General features: G+C 42.8%; 1 protein-coding gene across 2 annotated transcripts in view; it reads right to left on the bottom strand.

Annotated features, from left to right (window-relative positions):
* GFOD1 (Gfo/Idh/MocA-like oxidoreductase domain containing 1) overlaps positions 1-16,710 on the bottom strand; it is a 69,936-nt gene that overhangs the window by 37,067 nt on the left and 16,159 nt on the right. The window contains exons 1-2 of one of the 2 annotated variants that reach the window (XM_013194354.3): positions 8,560-8,671; positions 1,832-1,977 (exon numbers count right to left, since the gene is read on the bottom strand). The exons of the other annotated variant lie outside the window; for it this stretch is intronic. Coding sequence (XP_013049808.2) covers positions 1,832-1,847 — 16 coding nt within the window. The 5' untranslated portion in view covers positions 1,848-1,977; positions 8,560-8,671. Of the gene's footprint in view, positions 1-1,831; positions 1,978-8,559; positions 8,672-16,710 lie in introns of those variants that run through there. 2 annotated transcript variants of the gene reach the window in all.

Below are 16,710 nucleotides of genomic sequence, written 5' to 3'. Positions count from 1 at the left end.
ACACAAATATAATAGTTGATAGCCCCAAAATAACACCCACAGGGGAGACTTTTAACCTGTTTTCTCCAAGTTGACTCAATTCCCAGGAGATAGTGCCCCTTCAGTGCCAGGATGAGATCCTCCTCCTTCCCATCACAGCAATGTCAGTGTGTAAAAAGAGCCGCCATCCTCTTACACCATGCAACACTTGTCACCACCCACTCCTCCCACCTCACAGCTCCTCAAGACACTCATTTCTGTTCCCAGAATATATCTTCCAGACAGAATCAAAAGTGATTTACATCTCAGCAGGAAGCCTACGTCCTTCCAGACACTACTGGCTTGGTTCCCTTTGTTTAAACAAAAGATTTTCCCCAAAAGCTACATGGGCTCTTTAGTTGTTTTGTTCTGTGGTTTGCTTATAGAAGTCTCTTGCTGGAAGTATGCAGGGCTCGCTCTGAGGCTGCTCTAGTTGGAAGAACAGACAGAAGAAACCTCCTGATGATTGAACATGTATTGTTCATATGGATATGAGGTGATAGATAATTTGCTTCTGCCTTGCTTCGCTGACTCTTACGAATGCACTGCCTTGAAAATGCTCTAATGATGAAAGTTACGCCACTAGAAGAGCTGGATGGCTTCATGCTATTTCTTTCTTCCAGCATCAGAATATGTTTCTGCACTAAGATTTAACTGATTTTGTTTAACCTACAACTTCCTCCTGGCCTGTCCTTGTGCTCAAGGTCATAAGGAACATATACATTTACTGACTTTGAATACAGTCCTTTGGCCTTGAAAGGAGACTACAGATGCTACAGGAAAATAAATAATGAACTAGTTTAGGTCACTGACCTTCTGAATACAGCCTACAGCAAACCAGGGAAGGTAAACCTGGTAAGGCTTACCAGGAAGGTAAGCCTTGCTCAAGGCTAAAATGTTTTACAAAAGCTACCATAATCCAGGGCTGACCAAATCATATGGTTCTACATCCTGCTAGTCCCTGCATCACATAAAAGCTTCCAAAGAGCAAACAAACATCAAAAGAAACAGGGCCAGCTATGAAACTCCCAAAGTATTCCTGTTCCCTGAGCTCCCGCCAGGCACTGTCTCCTTCTACAAGTGATGCCTTGGAGACACAGAAAGTATGTACCAAGGAGGAATGTCATGTGGAAGCTGCAAGCACTGCCCAACTTAGCTTACCAAGAGAGAAGAACCAAATGCCAAACCCCTCCAAAACTGTTCTGGATGCAGCCCGGGGCAGCAGGCATCGTCATTAAAGCTGGTGTCTCACCCAGCCACCCACCTCCTGCGCAACATGGCCCACATGGCAGGGCACCAGAAAAGACGTGGCATAAAAACATCTTTGCTGTAACACAGAGCAGGGCTCTGCAAGCTGAACACATCAGAGCTGCTTTTGCACTAACATTAATCTCTCTGTTTAGTTACTATAGCAAAGCATTTCTTGGCAATTCACAAGAAGCCTTTGTTGTCTGTTTCGCAGCCTCTCCACATCTGAAGGGCTTAACTGATTCCCCATGCACAGTAGGCCTTTTCATGCCATGCACAGACCGGTTACCACAAGAGACACGGCAACCCAAAAGCTGAAGAGGAAGACGTTTTCATTTCAGCACCTAGATAACACACAAATAATGGTAAGCTTCTGCGAGCAAAAAGCAGGAACTGCGGGCAAAGCCACTGCTGTGTTTTCTTTTTCCCAATTTGTTTCCTGCTGGATCTCAGAGAGCGCAAATCACTATGCTTGATAAAAGCTCTACAGTCTTTTTGTTCAAGAGAAAGAATAACTTAGTTCTACTGTGCCAAATTCTGGTTTGGAAAATTACCATTTACCTACCCGTGAACTTCCCCATAATGACAGCAAGCGTAGTACTCCCTCCCTTGACTCAGCGAGCACGGGCAGCGCTCCTTTGTGCCTTTTGACAAGTGGCACCTTTCAGCTCTGCAAAGCCAGCAGTTCAGAAATTGGTGAATGAGCTCCCACTGTCCGTGGAAAAAAAAAAAAAATAATAAAAGATCAGAAATACCCTCATAAATCCCAATGCGCTTTACAACATATGTATTTGCCAGATTCAAATGAATTATGAGAAGGATTCACACTGAATGCAATCCACAGAAGTGTGAACTGTAACAGCAGGATGTATTCAGTTTTTGCCTTAAAAAAGGAAATGCCACCTGACAGCTGTTTTTCCCACGAAGATGTGTTCTTACATCTGCAAGCTACGGTGCAAAATTTCAGAAGTGACCTTCCGTTTCTGTATACCCAGAATATTTAACCACATAATTGAAAGAGTACATCTCTCTGGCATAGACATGGGTAAGGGAACTTCAAAAAGCCCAGCTTCATAAAGTCCAGCTTCATAAAGCCCAAGATCTCCCCAGGTTATGGTGGTGCTGCCAGCCCTGCATAGCTCTGCTCACTCTGGACTCCTAGGTCTCCTGGCCATCTGACAGGCCTAAACAGTAATTTTTTTCCTGTATTTTCACATCCAAAGATTGGAAGGGACCATCCCATCATTTCAAAATGCTATCTACAGACAGTGGTTATTAATTGCTTTCTGAGACTGGACTGCACTGTAATAACAGCTAGCAAGATGCCGCAATGGTTAGTAATGACAGAATTATTAAGGCAGGGAAATGAGCAGCAATAATGATGAGGTGTAAGGACAATCGCTCATTGAGACGGCCCCTCCGTTGTGTTTTTTTTTTTTTTTTTTGATCTGATGAATGCTACTGACCTCTGTACAGGGCTCAAACACCTCATCACGTTTTATTTTATTTATTATTTTTTGCTTGCTTCAGCCTGATGCCTCTTCGTAATGAACGGGAAACTGCAATGTTAAAATCAACAGTTCCAGGAGCAGACACTGATTTTGGATGACTCTGAATTTAAGAGCTCAGCACAGGATCCTGCAGCACTGCTGTTTCAGGTGTTTTGAGCGATGAAATGAGCGAACGTGTTCCACAGCCATTGAGATCAGGACCAAGGGATCCCCCTCCTTCCTTACCATTCCCTTTAGAAGGGAACTCCACTGCCAGTGGAGCTTGGTTTGTAAAAGTGGAAGCCACCAGAAATGCCATGAAGCTGCCTGGGGACTCCACGTAAAACATACCCAGATATCCTGGCGATGGGTTGCAATTCATCAGTCTAAGTATCAACAGACAGACAAATGGACAGTCTCATCTCTGCAAGGCCAGTCCCTATGTAACAGAACTAGTGACCTACAAACCCACGCTTTAACCACAAGACCATACCTCCCTTTTACTCATTAAGTCATCCTCTGTGACTGTCAGTGATGATACAGCATATTCTTGCCGATTCTCCAAGGTCTTAAATGACTCAACTGCTTTAGTTTGTATGTGCAGTGACACTTTCTATGACTATATTTAGTTTTAGAGAGGGTCTGGAAAAGTGATATCACACGGGAATGAGGAAGTATTTATCCCCCAACTGGAAACACATGATGATGATGTAAAGCTACTATTTGGAGAGCTCTATTTATACTGTTGTTTCCTGAATCTAATGTGACTCAGAGAATCTCCGGACACAGCATGGTATCACCGCTGTATTCTGCTGCAGCCACTGACAAAGTTTCGCAAAAGTTTGACTAACAGCAAGCTACCACTGCTCTATGAAGCAAGGCTGAGCAACAGATGCTGAGGAAGACTCACCAATCTAAGAACATTTGCTTCCTGGATAAAAAAATAGCATTTGAACCTGATTTATTTGGTTGAACTTTTCCTCCTGTGACTTCAAGTCTCCTGACTCATGAGTCAAACACCCTCTATGGAAAAAAAAAAATGATGCAAAGTCTATATAAAGACATGTAAGGGGAAAAAACCACCTTTGACAAATTCTCTGCCACAATGAATCCTCCATTAGTCACTTGGTCAATGGATTTAAACTCTGTATAATTAATGGTAGACCAGTGACAGAACTATATGGGAAATACCTAACAACCACCATATAATAAATATGCAAGGACAGTTAGTGCAGAGTGAAATCTGATTTCACTAACTGTTGCTTGTTGTGATTTTTTTTTTTTTAAAACAGATCAACAACTGCTTTCCCAAAGACAATTCCTCCTGCTTCTTGACAAGTCAGGCATTTCTATGATCATCACTTTTTAGAAGTACTCCGTGTAAGGCTTACAAAGGCAGAGGAGATCCAGCTGCAGAATAAGTTCCCAGGAGTAAATCTTGAAAATCTGGCCTGAATGTTTCCCAAAAGGACCGCTAACCTTTTTGCTCAGACAAGAACATGGCTCCAGTTAAGGGAATGATATTCAATTACTTCCCCTTCTTTTTACTTTTAAAGAAACAAAACCAGAGCACAACTCTGTACTCTGAGAGCAAGCAGACAGAAGCTCTATGGCCATGACTAGACTGATGTAGCAGACTGAGGAAGAACAGAGAAAAAGACGTTAGGAAGAAAAACAAGAATCAAAATTTCACATCTATGAGTACCAGTGATCTGCACTGAATTACATCAAGCCAGTTTGAGATGACAGAAAGGTAAACTGGCATTAGCATTCCTAACAATATTAATATTACCTAACATTTTAATTAATATACTCTAATCGCTCTTGCAAAGTCGAGGCAAAATCCATCAGCAAACACAGGATCATCCAAGATGAGAGGTTCCATGAGCAAATCATCATCTAATGACTTTAATACACTATGTGGATCTTTCTCTAATATGATCCTCTATTTCTAGGCCAGCCTTGTCCCCGGAACTCATCCGTATCTGCCTGTAACAACTGGATTACACTGTACACAGTACTGGTCTCTCTACCAGTGTGTGGGTAAGTCAGAGCACAAAGTGACACCCAGTCAAATTGGCAGCCATTTTACACTCACTTTGCACAAAACAGCCAAATGGAATAGCGAATCGAGCCATACTGATAGTTTGCATTTGGCTAAGAGCTTATTCACCTCTTCAAAAGTTTAATATTAAACGAAACGAAACCACAAGGTGACTGAACGATGCTACACTGCTCAGTTCTTAAGGGCAGAAACTCCCAGTGATTACAGATACAAGCAGGATGCCTAAATACAAAATAGGAAAAAAACAGGGGAAAAAAAAGAGAGGCTCAGTAAAGAGGGGATCATAGCAATTACCTTCCTCAAAAGTGTTTTCTTTTTGCCTCGGTCATGCCAGGAGGAAGTAAATTTTCTTCCAAAAAGGGAAAAAGAGCTGGGATAAGTCTCCACAAACACCTCCAAAATATTGTTTAAACTTCAGGACAAATGGGAAAAAAGGACCAGCTACCTGAAAATCCTCATGTTGCTGTATCAGTGAGCAGTCCTCAGTGATCACACACAAGCAAGGGAGCCATGTGGCCCGGGGTTCTCTCCAGAGACACCGTGGATGTAAAGGGTCCCCTGCTACCACCCAGAACAGCCTTACATTTCTGCTTTCACAACAGCTCCCGTGCTAGCCCCCCAGCTCTTTGCTGGGCCACCTGTGCTCTTTTATATCCCTCATAGTCCCCAACCTAGAGGAAAAATCCAGGATACGTCTTGCTGCTGCGCCCTATTCAGTGTCCAATCACATTCCCTATGAAGATGTAAGCCACACCTGCAGGCAAGATCACAGCCAGCCAGCACCCGGGTAAGCTCCTTAGGACAGCCTGAGAGGAGTAACAGAGCAAATTTTGTATTTTAACTGGGTGTATGCTGACTAAAGATTGGTTTCTGAAACATCTGCTTATTTACTTCTTCACCATGAAGTACGGCTTTTACATCAATATTGCATTTCCTCAAGAACTGCGTGCTATTGGTAAGTGTTTAGGGTTTTACATTAAGAAAAAGCTGCATATGTTTCAGTCTTCAGCAAATAGTTTCTCTTGTTCCCAGCCCCCTTTTCTTTTAAGTTTTGGCAATCAAAAACTTAAGACAGTTGCAAAATGCTTGCAATATAATCAGAACCAGATGATCTCCCTTAGCCACAGCTCGCTTGCTAAGCAATCCCACACCCCAAAAATATATAGTCTAGAAAAAAAAAAAATTACAATATCAAACCCACTTTTGTTACTACTGACATCCTTAACAGAAGAAAAAAAACACTGCACTCCCATAACTGAGCAGCAGTGCTGGCAGTGAGTGATTAATCGCCATATACGTTCCTTGTCTCATTCCTGTCACACACAGTTAATTCAATTGTTTGCCAAGAAGTGAATGCTAATATAACCGTTGATTGCTTATATTCTGTATTACAGAAACACTGTAACATCATTAAACACATAGCATCCAGCATCACTAATGTGACCTGACAATACTACAACAGCATTAATGCAATTGTTCAGGTTTTCTCCTGAGACATATAAAAGCCTTAATTTTTATGATTGTCCAGACCTGATTTCTCTTGCTTTACTCATACGCTCCTTAACATTCTCTCCAATATTCTGTGGTCTACTGTACCCTGAGCAGCTTTTCTTCTCTGCAGTTTATCTCTGGATGATCTTATCAGCAAATGAGTTCAGTTGTATCTGAACTGATGATGCACAGATGAACAACTATTTCCAGACTTCTCACTTCCAGTGCTCAGTGAATTGTTGGTCTGTTTTTGGGACAGATCACCCAGAACTTCCACCCTCTGGCTCAAGCACAACACAGTAGAAGAAAATGTTTTACTTTCCATCAGATTTCACCTCTTCTTACTTTTCATCCTGGAGACAACTCAACTCAGCCCTGTATCACCAGCTGTCCCCTTGGACATGCACTTTTTAGGTCTGCACATCTGGATTATGCTGAATGTCTTGCTTAGGCAGAGCTTCTCCTAATAGCTGTTCCTGGTATTCCTCAGCTCCACAAGAGGATGCTTTTCTTCCAGACCAGAAACATGCCTCTCTGCCATTTTTTAGCAAGTGTAGTGACTGGACAAGGGGTAAAAGTTTTAAACCTAAAAAAGGTAGGTCTAGATTACATATAAGGAAGAAATTCTTTACTCAGAGGGTGGTGAGGCACTGGAACAGGCTGCCCAGAGAAGCTGTGGATGCTCCATCCCTGGAGGTGTTCAAGGCCAGGCCAGATGGGGCTTTAGGCAGCCTGGTCTGGTGGGAGGTGTCCCTGCCCATGGCAGGGTGGTTGGACCTAGGTGGTCTTTAAGGTCCCTTCCAACCCAAACCGTTCTGTGATTCTATGATTCACTTAAAGAGGGTTAAGCTAAGAGAAAAATGGGACCACCATTCCCAAAATTACAAGTGGAGTAATTAGTAGCAGAAAACACACTTTAAACTTCTTTGTCTATTTTAACAGACAAGGTAGATGGGGCATCCTGCAAGCACTTTTTACGCAGCATCTGTGCAATTCCTCCTTCGTCAGGCTTCTAGCACCTGACATTTCAGTTACTCTGGTGTTGTTTCCTCAACTCCTGATAAAGAGAAACTTGTTCTCCCCCTTCCAGAATGCTCCAGTAGAGATCACTTTTCCAAGCCTGTCACTATCACCTCACTGCTGTCTGCACCAGTTCTCTTCACATACTTTTGCATCAAACATAAGCCTCTTATCTTTGGTTTCAATGCTTCCATCACTTATCCTCACCCTATCTATCATTTCTCACTCACTACGGAGATATTGATTCCTGCTTCCGATCAGCCTGGGAAGCCTTCCACTATCACTCAACTACCAGACCTTCCAACAAGCATTTTCATGCTTTCCTACCCCTACTGCCTTTCTCCTTCATTTTTTTGTGTGTAAACTTCTCAGCACCACCTTTATCAGACCTGACATCTGGCATGCAAAATGCGTAATGCTGTTGTCTTCTCTGTCCTCTCCCATGTATCATCTATAACCACATGTTATATACTGATTTCTCTTAAGAGGAAAAGCTCTGCAGACAAAATCAGATTTCTGCTCTGTGCTGACAGTGCCTAGCAAGGTGGAGTCCTGCTCATGTGCCAGGCATGGCCTACAGCATGGCAACACGTAGCACGACAATGAGTGGTAATGTACAGTAACAGTGAAGACCTAACGGACAGCCATGTGCATCTTGGCTTGTTCTGGATATATTAAGTCTGTGTACCAAAAGAGCTGAGAGGTAGAAGTGAGCAAACAAAATACACCACTATATTTGCTCATCTTGGTTATTTGGGTGTAAACCTGCAATTTTAAAATAAAATAAATATTTTAGAATGTGTATCAATTTAATTCAGTTAGCTTACTAGTAGCCACCCACAGGAACAGGAAACTAGCACAGTCTAAACTCTAGATTCATTCTTAAAACCTTTCCTAAACACTCACAGATTCCCCAGCCTGTCTGCTATGAAAAGTTATATTGTTAACATGCTTTATTTTAGTTTAGCTTATTTCACTTTTCTTACTGGAGTAAACCACACTGGTGTAAATCCATCTTTATAACCATATAACTGCATTGATATTAGTGTTTCTGCTAGTGTAACTATTTCAGGTTTCATAGCAGCTTAACAAGGAAAAGTGAAGCCTAACTGTAGCACATTGAGTCATAATCTCACGTATAAAGGTACCAACTACACTATAGAACACCAGTACTATAGTATTTGGGGATAGCTTTGGACTGTCAGGGTAGAAAGCAATGATTCTCACCCTGCTTTTGTTCCTGTTGGTATGCTCCCACCTCCTGTACTGGGGAACCTGGATCCTCTGTAGCAAAGGTCCTGAAAGCCTGAGATGCAGAAGACATTTCTCCTGGATGAAGTATGCAGAAAATCTTCCTCATCTTCTGTGTGTTGAGAGGATGTAATCACAGCCAAGTGTGGTCCTATCTATTGTAAAATGTCAAAGGCTTAATCAACCACCAAAGGAAACTTTTTGCTTTTCCAGACGTATAAACCAAGCATAGATTAACCATCTCTGACTGTGCAAGATATTTTTAATCCAGGCTTTTAGGTGACTTAGCAGCACTGGCACAAGCCTGAATGGCATAAAGCATCAGAAGGGAATTTTACTGCAGTGTCTGCTCAAAACTACATAAGCTCTCAGTAACACTCTTCCAGCATGCGCCAGTGAAGTGGAACGAGCTTTAGCACGGTTCATTGGTCAGAATCTGAAAAAAAAAGTAAAGAACAAAGTCTGCTGAAGTTTCTCTATGTTTGTCTCACCCACTAAGGCTCCCATAACGCTCAAAAACTAAAATAATAAATAAGTGAAACTTGAAGAAAGGCTTGAGTGCATGAAAGCTTGTTTTTCCCAACTGCACCCATTGGTCAACTTTCCATAGACCTTAGATCACTTTGGACCACTAATTGTACACTGCCAAACAATCAACTCGTTTGTAGTAAATATATGGACATTGCTATGCACGTGGCTCTCCCACATGCTAATGAACTTCAGCAAATCGTATTCTTTCAAATTAGATTATTAGAATCACAGAATGACAGAATGGTTTGGGTAGGAAGGGACCTTAAAGACCACACTGTGCCAACCCCTTGCCATGGGCAGGGACACCTCCCACCAGACCAGGCTGCCCAAAGCCCCATCCAGTCTGGCCTTGAACACCTCCAGGGATTGGGTGTTCATCCTCATCCACAGCTTCCCCGGGGCAACCTGTTCCAGTGCCTCACTGCCCTTTGAGTAAAGAATTTCCTCTTAATGTCTTATCTAAATGTACCCTCTTTTAGTTTAAAGCCATTCCCCCTTGTCCTATCACTGCACTCCCTGACAGAGTCCCTCCCCAGCTTTCCTGTAGCCCCCTTTAGGTACTGGAAGGCCACTATAACGTTTCCCCACAGCATTCTCTTCTCCAGGCTGAACCACCCCAACTCCCTCAGCCCGCCCTCATAGGAGAGGTGCTCCAGCCCTCTGATTATCCTTGTGGTCTTCCTCTGGACCTGTTAGAGTACATCCATGTCCTTGTGCTGGGGGCACCAGAGCTGAACGCAGGGCTCCAGAGGTGGGGTCTCATGAGAGCAGAGCAGAGGCGGACTATCACCTCCCTCGCCCTGCTGGCCATGCTGCTTTTCATGCAGCACAGGACATGGCTGGCTTGGAATTGAGAAAGGAATTGGAATAGTCCTACCATCCCATCACCACCTCCAGTTTCTAAACTCAATTCAGCTCGCACAACAAGCCCAGCGGTATTCCCTGTATTTTAAGAATATGCTAAGCAGCACAATAACACCCTCTCTATTATCCTTGCCTATACAGGCCCCAACACATTTTAACTGAGATGTTAATTATGCTGCAACTTAAGTGGACATGTCTAAACAGGAGGAGCTGTTTTCCACATAGTTATGAATACACAACAAAATCCTACTGCAGACAGAGCAAAGCCATACTTTTAGCACTTGTGAGTTGATTACAGGAAAACCTAGCAAGTTGTCTTGGTAAGCCTGACAATTTGTAATCATTATAAGTTTTAATATATATTTTCAACTCAGTTTTCATTACTTTAAATATGTTAAAATTGTTTTCCAGCTTGACATATTTCCATGCTCAGGGCCATGTAAGCCCTCAAGACAAAACCCCATGATTTATCTCAGAACAGAACGTCACTTTTCACCATCTCATGAAGATAATGTATTTACTTCCATTCCAAACTGAGCTAGTTTGCTCCAAGGCAAACGCACTTCTGAAAATTACGTCATTTTTTGTAGTTCATCAAGCCCATTGTTTCCAAAAGTAAATAGCCGTTACCCTTGCTGATTGCGTAATCACTCTCCTTCCTTAAATCAAGGGCTTTGAAGAGAGGGGAAAGGCTGCCTGGCTCAGATAGCCTCAGTGGGAAAGAACATCCAGCCTTTGTGCTCTTGCATTTGCAGGAAGACTTGCTCTTGTTTTTATTGCAGATATGTTGTGTTTTGTTTCCCAATGAGAAGAATTATCGGAATTCAAGAGAATGAACAACCACGGTACAATCCTCCAGCAGGGTATGGAAGCTCCCACACCACTCTTGTTGGCTGTTAAATTGTCTTAAACAGCAGCCTGAGGACAGCACAAGAAGCCAGATGTCAGGAAAGAGTAAAGTTTAAGGAGAGATGTGCCCTAGGAGAGGTTGTGGATGTTGAAGTCTCTTGCTCTAGTTCCCTTCTTATACACAGGCATTAAAATTCTCCACCAGATCTCCTAGCTCCAGCCAAAAAGCTGTGCTCAGCAATGCAGACTCACCTTTTGCCTCCTCTGCTGTGGCACATCTACGTGAAGGAACACAATTCTCATTGGCAACACAGAAAAAAGTTTTTTGGCCGAGTTTAAGTCACTTGCAAAACCAGCTCCTGGTAGAACATAACTACATCTGACTTGAAAACACAGTTTTGTGGTGCTTTTAAATCACTCAAAGAGGACATTAAATCCAGTAGCCCAGGAAAACTCAGTGTTGGCTTCCCTGCTCCCACCGGAGTTAGGGCCAACGAGGCTGAGCACTGCTGACTGCTTCTGAAAAGCACATCCGAGGACCCGGTCCAATCAGGCTGCATGCACTGGACAACTCCTGTAGACTTCTAAGGACTTTGGCTCCATCCCAGACCACATCAGCATCCCCCAGGCCCACATGTTTTAGTGATTTACTGCCCAAGAGCTCTCCAAGTTTTCAGTGACTCTGACTGAGCCAGAGTAAAATGTGCTGTTACTTAAGATTATTTTCATAGTGCCTCTGGTACCTTTGGGAATTAGTTCTTTTCTACTCTGAGTAGCAGTAACTGAATGAAACTGCTGCTTTCCATGGGCTACTTAAAAGACCCATGCTCTCACTTAATGAAGGGCTAGCAAGCAACAGCCACACCAGATTATGTACTCTCACAGGTTTCACACCAAGCACAGCTTAATTTATCCACAGAATTTGTGCAGTTCAGTTAACAAGTAGGCGTGTGTTGCTCCAATTACCGAGAGCCTTATGGTATGGAAGATACCCGTGCCTCTTGCACAGCCACATATTAGCAAGTGACGCTTATTCAGAAGGCTGCATGTAAACTGCAGTCCAAAGGAAAATGTCATACCTATTAATTAAACTACGAATAGATGTCTGAAAGAACTATTAGATGGCTAAGAACTTCAAACCACCAAATCCAAGAAACACCATGTAACGTGCTGCAGGGAAGGATAACCAAAGCACTGCTGGTGTACACACCCAGATGTAACTCTGCTCTACTAAAAATGTAAAAGGGTTTCTCCATTATACCAAGGATGAAGATTTTAGATAATGACATGGAGACAAAGAAAAAATAAAAAGGCTTTCACTATAATTCTTTTTTCCTGCAATCAAAACTAATTATTATTCACTAATGTTCAGAGTTCATTACCATTTGTCTCACAGTTCAGAGTCCAGTTTCAGAAGCTGTCAGGTCTGACTAACCCAGGGGAAACAGCGCCTTGCTGATAGGTACCAGAGAGGCATTAAGCTGACATATTTACAAAGACTGTGAATTATACATGAGTTTCTGTATGAACCAGACAGGTTTAGTGCACCACACATTCTTCATGTATTATATTTGGGTCTCATAACACAACAATTGCAGTTTATTGTTCTGTGAATTTAATGCTGGTGGAAGCATGAGAGTGGCATCCCCAGGGGCCCATCTGCTGCTCCTGCACAGAGCCCAGCCATGAGTTTTTCCACAGCACTCACATCAGTCCAGAAAGAGCCAAACATCTGGAAGTACAGGGAGTTTGATTTCCATGTTCAGTCAGTCCTCAGCGATCATTCTGGAGGAAAGAAATCGCCAGCTCCATACAAAAAATTATCCATACATAAAAAATTGCCATGGGTCCATATACTTTATAATGTGTTAATACGACTCGGGGAACACACTGACGTGTCCCCAGCATCCAATACAGCCATACTAGTGTTTAGCAGAATCCCATCTACGCTAGCGCTCTCAAAGTGTTCACTAAAAAAGAGCTGTATATTTAAAATACCATGTCCACCCCGGGCTTCAACATATAGCAAAATAGATGAGTTTCTTAGTGTAAAGCTTACAGATCCTCTTAGCGTGCAGTATCTAAGAAAGCTTTCTGAAAGGCCAGAATCCCCCTTCAAGGCTGTTCTGCCTCAGTGCTGTAAAATTTCAGCTTCAGTTCAGGATACAGAACAGTAAACAGTTCCTGTAAAGTGCATGACAGTCTTTAAGCAGCTGCATCCAATCACCATCCTTTTCCATCACCTCTCAAATACTGCTAGAACACCACCCACTTGAATGGCAAGAGCTGCTGCCAGACTTGAAAAAAAACAGACTGAATTCTCACTGAAGAGACGAAAAATCAGAGCTACTATCTCCTGCCTGACATGACTGTAATCAATAGGTGCAACAGGCTCCAGCATCATCCTGCAGGATGGCTTCACATGCAGCACAGTATGAAAACACATCACATCCTGCAGACCACGTACAGCAGCATGGAGTGAACGCACAACCCCTCCACAGCACAGTCATTCCAGAAGTTTTGAGAAGACACACTGCAATTTGCTTGTGCCTGCTTCTTTCATGATTCATCCAGCTCCACAACAGTAACTGCCGACATTCAGCATTGTCTTTGCAGGCCTTAATCAGTTTAAATGCCCTGATGGATCTCCATCTTCGGTATCACCCCAGAATATGGACTGTGACCACAGGCTCAGACATGCTACTGCATCATGCAGGCAGCTTCTCTGCTTTTCACAACACTATTTGGGTATGACTTACACTGGAATGCATCTTCAGGGATTATCTACCCCCAGGCTTCTCCACCATGATGATCTAGCCCTCCAACCCATTTCAATGTTATTTGCACACGATTCAAAAGATGTAAGTCATCAGTAAAAACCAATGTAATTTCAGCAAACACGCTGAAAGACAGGTATAACACACTAATGCAGAAGCCTCTAATAGAGGTAGATGTGAACCCAAAGAAGGAGAAATAAAGGACTGAAGAGGACTCATTAAGGTGTTACAAGTGGAAGTTACGTGGAAATAATGCAACTGAATTAAGAATATGGCCTGACTACAAAGCTGCCACTTCCAGTGGAGTGACCCACCTGAACTACAGCCTGGAAGGTGACAGAATCCCCACACCGAGGAAAACATTTAAAATTTGGTGAATCACAAAAATACGCTATAGGGAAAACTCTGCTGTGTGCAGGACACTGCCTAGGTGACCTCAACACTTTTGTCTATTCAAATGCCTATGAATGTATGAAGCAATAAGAGTTTGTCTATTTGAGACATAACACCAAACCTGAACAATTGTTTTCATGACAAATCCATAGCAGCTTATTCCAAAGACGTAACATGACTAGTTTTTCACGGATGCCACAATTATGCCAGCTCTCTGTTTGAACATTCCTTTTTTTTTTTTAAATGAACTGCGACATCACAAGAAAAGGCGGTCATGGGACTAAGAATATTACTGCTCACCTGTTGCAGCTAAAATACCCACTGCCACACACACAACACTAAATAAAACTTGGGAGAATAATTCAAATCACTATAAATCTGCTCTCAGTCTCATCATGGTGTTTTTAGCAGGTTTTGCTCATGGCACATTAACAGTACAACTGTTGTAACCTCAATACTTAGATGGCAAAGTAGTGGAGGATTGCAAAGACAGAAATCATCATTTTAGCATTGTTGCTGGATTAAAATCAGAGAGCAGGACAACTACCAAGGAAGCAGTCAGAAATTGAGTCTCCAGGAGTGACAAACACAGCATGAGGAAAATTGCAAGGGCCACTGACCAACTTCTGGAGTGTTTTTTTTTTGTTGGGGGGGGGGGGGGGGGGGGGAGGAGGTTGATTTGGCCACCTCAACTGCTCTAAGTCCATTTTCCTGTATCTACAGACTCCTCTGTGACAAGATGCTTCACAAAGGAACTGCACACAATGCCAAGTTCTTCCACAAGCTTTCCACACCAATACCACAGCTCTCAGTATGAACGAGAGCAGCCCTCTGCCCGCTGGCCAGGCGACGGTCAGCTGAGCTGTAAGATTTCAGACCCAACATCATAAGCCTGTTATTGGATTTGCTGAATTCCTGCTGGGTGAGGTATGCTTTCTGCAAGGTTATGATTCAGAAATGCAGCACTGAAGGAGGCCACAATCAACAGCTTCTAATAAAAGCTACTGTTATTTTTCTTTCCCACAAGTGAGGTAGAGGAGGTACAAGAATGAGATGTGTTTGAGCACACAGTTAGTGCACAGGTACGCTTGTGTCCAGGCAGCTTTTTCTTCTGTGCTGCTTTTCCGTGCTTCAAACTTTTGGTCCCCACTGACCATTGTATTCTAAGCACAGCATTAACAAGTCTTAAGTGAATTCAGATGGGCTTCCTGTAACTGCTCCTAAGTCCCACATAAACAGGGTTTAATCTAATTACATCAGCAGCCTCCCCTGCTCTTCACTCCACCCTACAAAGCGTACACCCTCCTCAGAGGGCCAGCCAACCAGATGAAGCAAGCACATTTCTGCACGTCCCAGTTCAGTGCTCAGCGAGTTTATGCATAATGCACACTCTGTTTGTGCAGCTCCAAGGACCCAGTTCAAATCAGCTTGTGGTCTCTGAAATCATTCTCAGCACACTTGTCCAGTCTCTTTGGTAGGCAAATTAAATTTCTAAATTGTTCATGCTCACTTCAGGCTTTCACTCCTCTCTGCTATACATAAGCTACAAGAAAGACGACATGATTCTCTGGTCATTCCAGTTCCATGCTAGTGTTACTTGACTGACTTCAGTGGATTTACTCCTTGTGTATACCACTGTGACACAGTGAGGTTCAAAGATGGTTTAATGGCATACAGGGATGTACCAGCAACTCAAAAAGGAGTCAGTAGGAGATTAAGCTGCATGTAGTATCATCAATGCCTCCTAAGCAGATGGCTGAGCAGAAGTATCAAAATCAGGGCTAAAACAGCCATTTCTTCCATGGTGTAGGGGTGGAGTGTGAAATAAGGAACAAGCAGCAGAAGAGGGAGAGGGTGAACTCATAGGGGGTGAAATGACAAAATACTCCTACACCCTGCAAAAGAATCTTTGTAAGTTCTGGCTCTCAGCCCAGAGGTTTGACCCCAGAGGGTATGGTGTCAGTAGGCCAATGCAATAGCAGAAGCAAACCTTGAAATGTAATGTCAATTTCTTCTTGTAAATCTCATCTAATCCAAAAAAAAATAAATCACATGAGAAAGACTTGGATTAAAAAAAAAAAAAACAGGAGAAGAAGAACATAGTTCAGCTATACAGAGTCATGCAAACTCTAGAAATAGCCATGTTAGGAAAAGACTAAGCTGCTTGTCAAGTCAAGCAAGCCACTGTGACAGATCCCTTAGCTCTCCATTTCAAGGCCAGGATTCAGAAACGTGCCAGCGTGTGCTTTGAGCAGGGTGAGAGATGGACAACACTCAAGTGGCCACAACTCACAAGCACAAGGTTCTCAGCAATTTTTAATCCAGCAACCACCACGCAGTTCTGAAAAAATAAAAATAAAAAATAAAAATGGAGCTGTCTTGTATCTTGTCTCCCCATCTGTGTCAATTGCAAACATCTAAGTGTCAAGTTAAACCTAAAATACTCAATTATTGCATTTTTGCCCCTTGCAGACTGACTGGCTGCATTTAAGGGCAAGTACATATCTGCAGCCTACATGATGGTATCTCACAGACCCCACGCTGACTAACACTGCAGCACTGTACCTTTTACTCTTCTTCAAGCAAAGAATCAGCCATACCCTTACAGCTGTTCCTGTTACTGTTTTTCTTTTGCTTCAAGCCATACCCTTTAATTCACAAAGCAGAAAGACTGTCCCAAGAAAAGAACTAGATGGTCTTCAAGGTCCCTTCC

The sequence above is a fragment of the Anser cygnoides genome, chromosome 2, assembly GCF_040182565.1.
Source record: "Anser cygnoides isolate HZ-2024a breed goose chromosome 2, Taihu_goose_T2T_genome, whole genome shotgun sequence".
Classification (NCBI taxonomy): Eukaryota; Metazoa; Chordata; class Aves; order Anseriformes; family Anatidae; genus Anser; species Anser cygnoides.
Note: the sequence above shows the minus strand (reverse complement) of the source record. Positions and strands in the feature narration are given on the sequence as shown.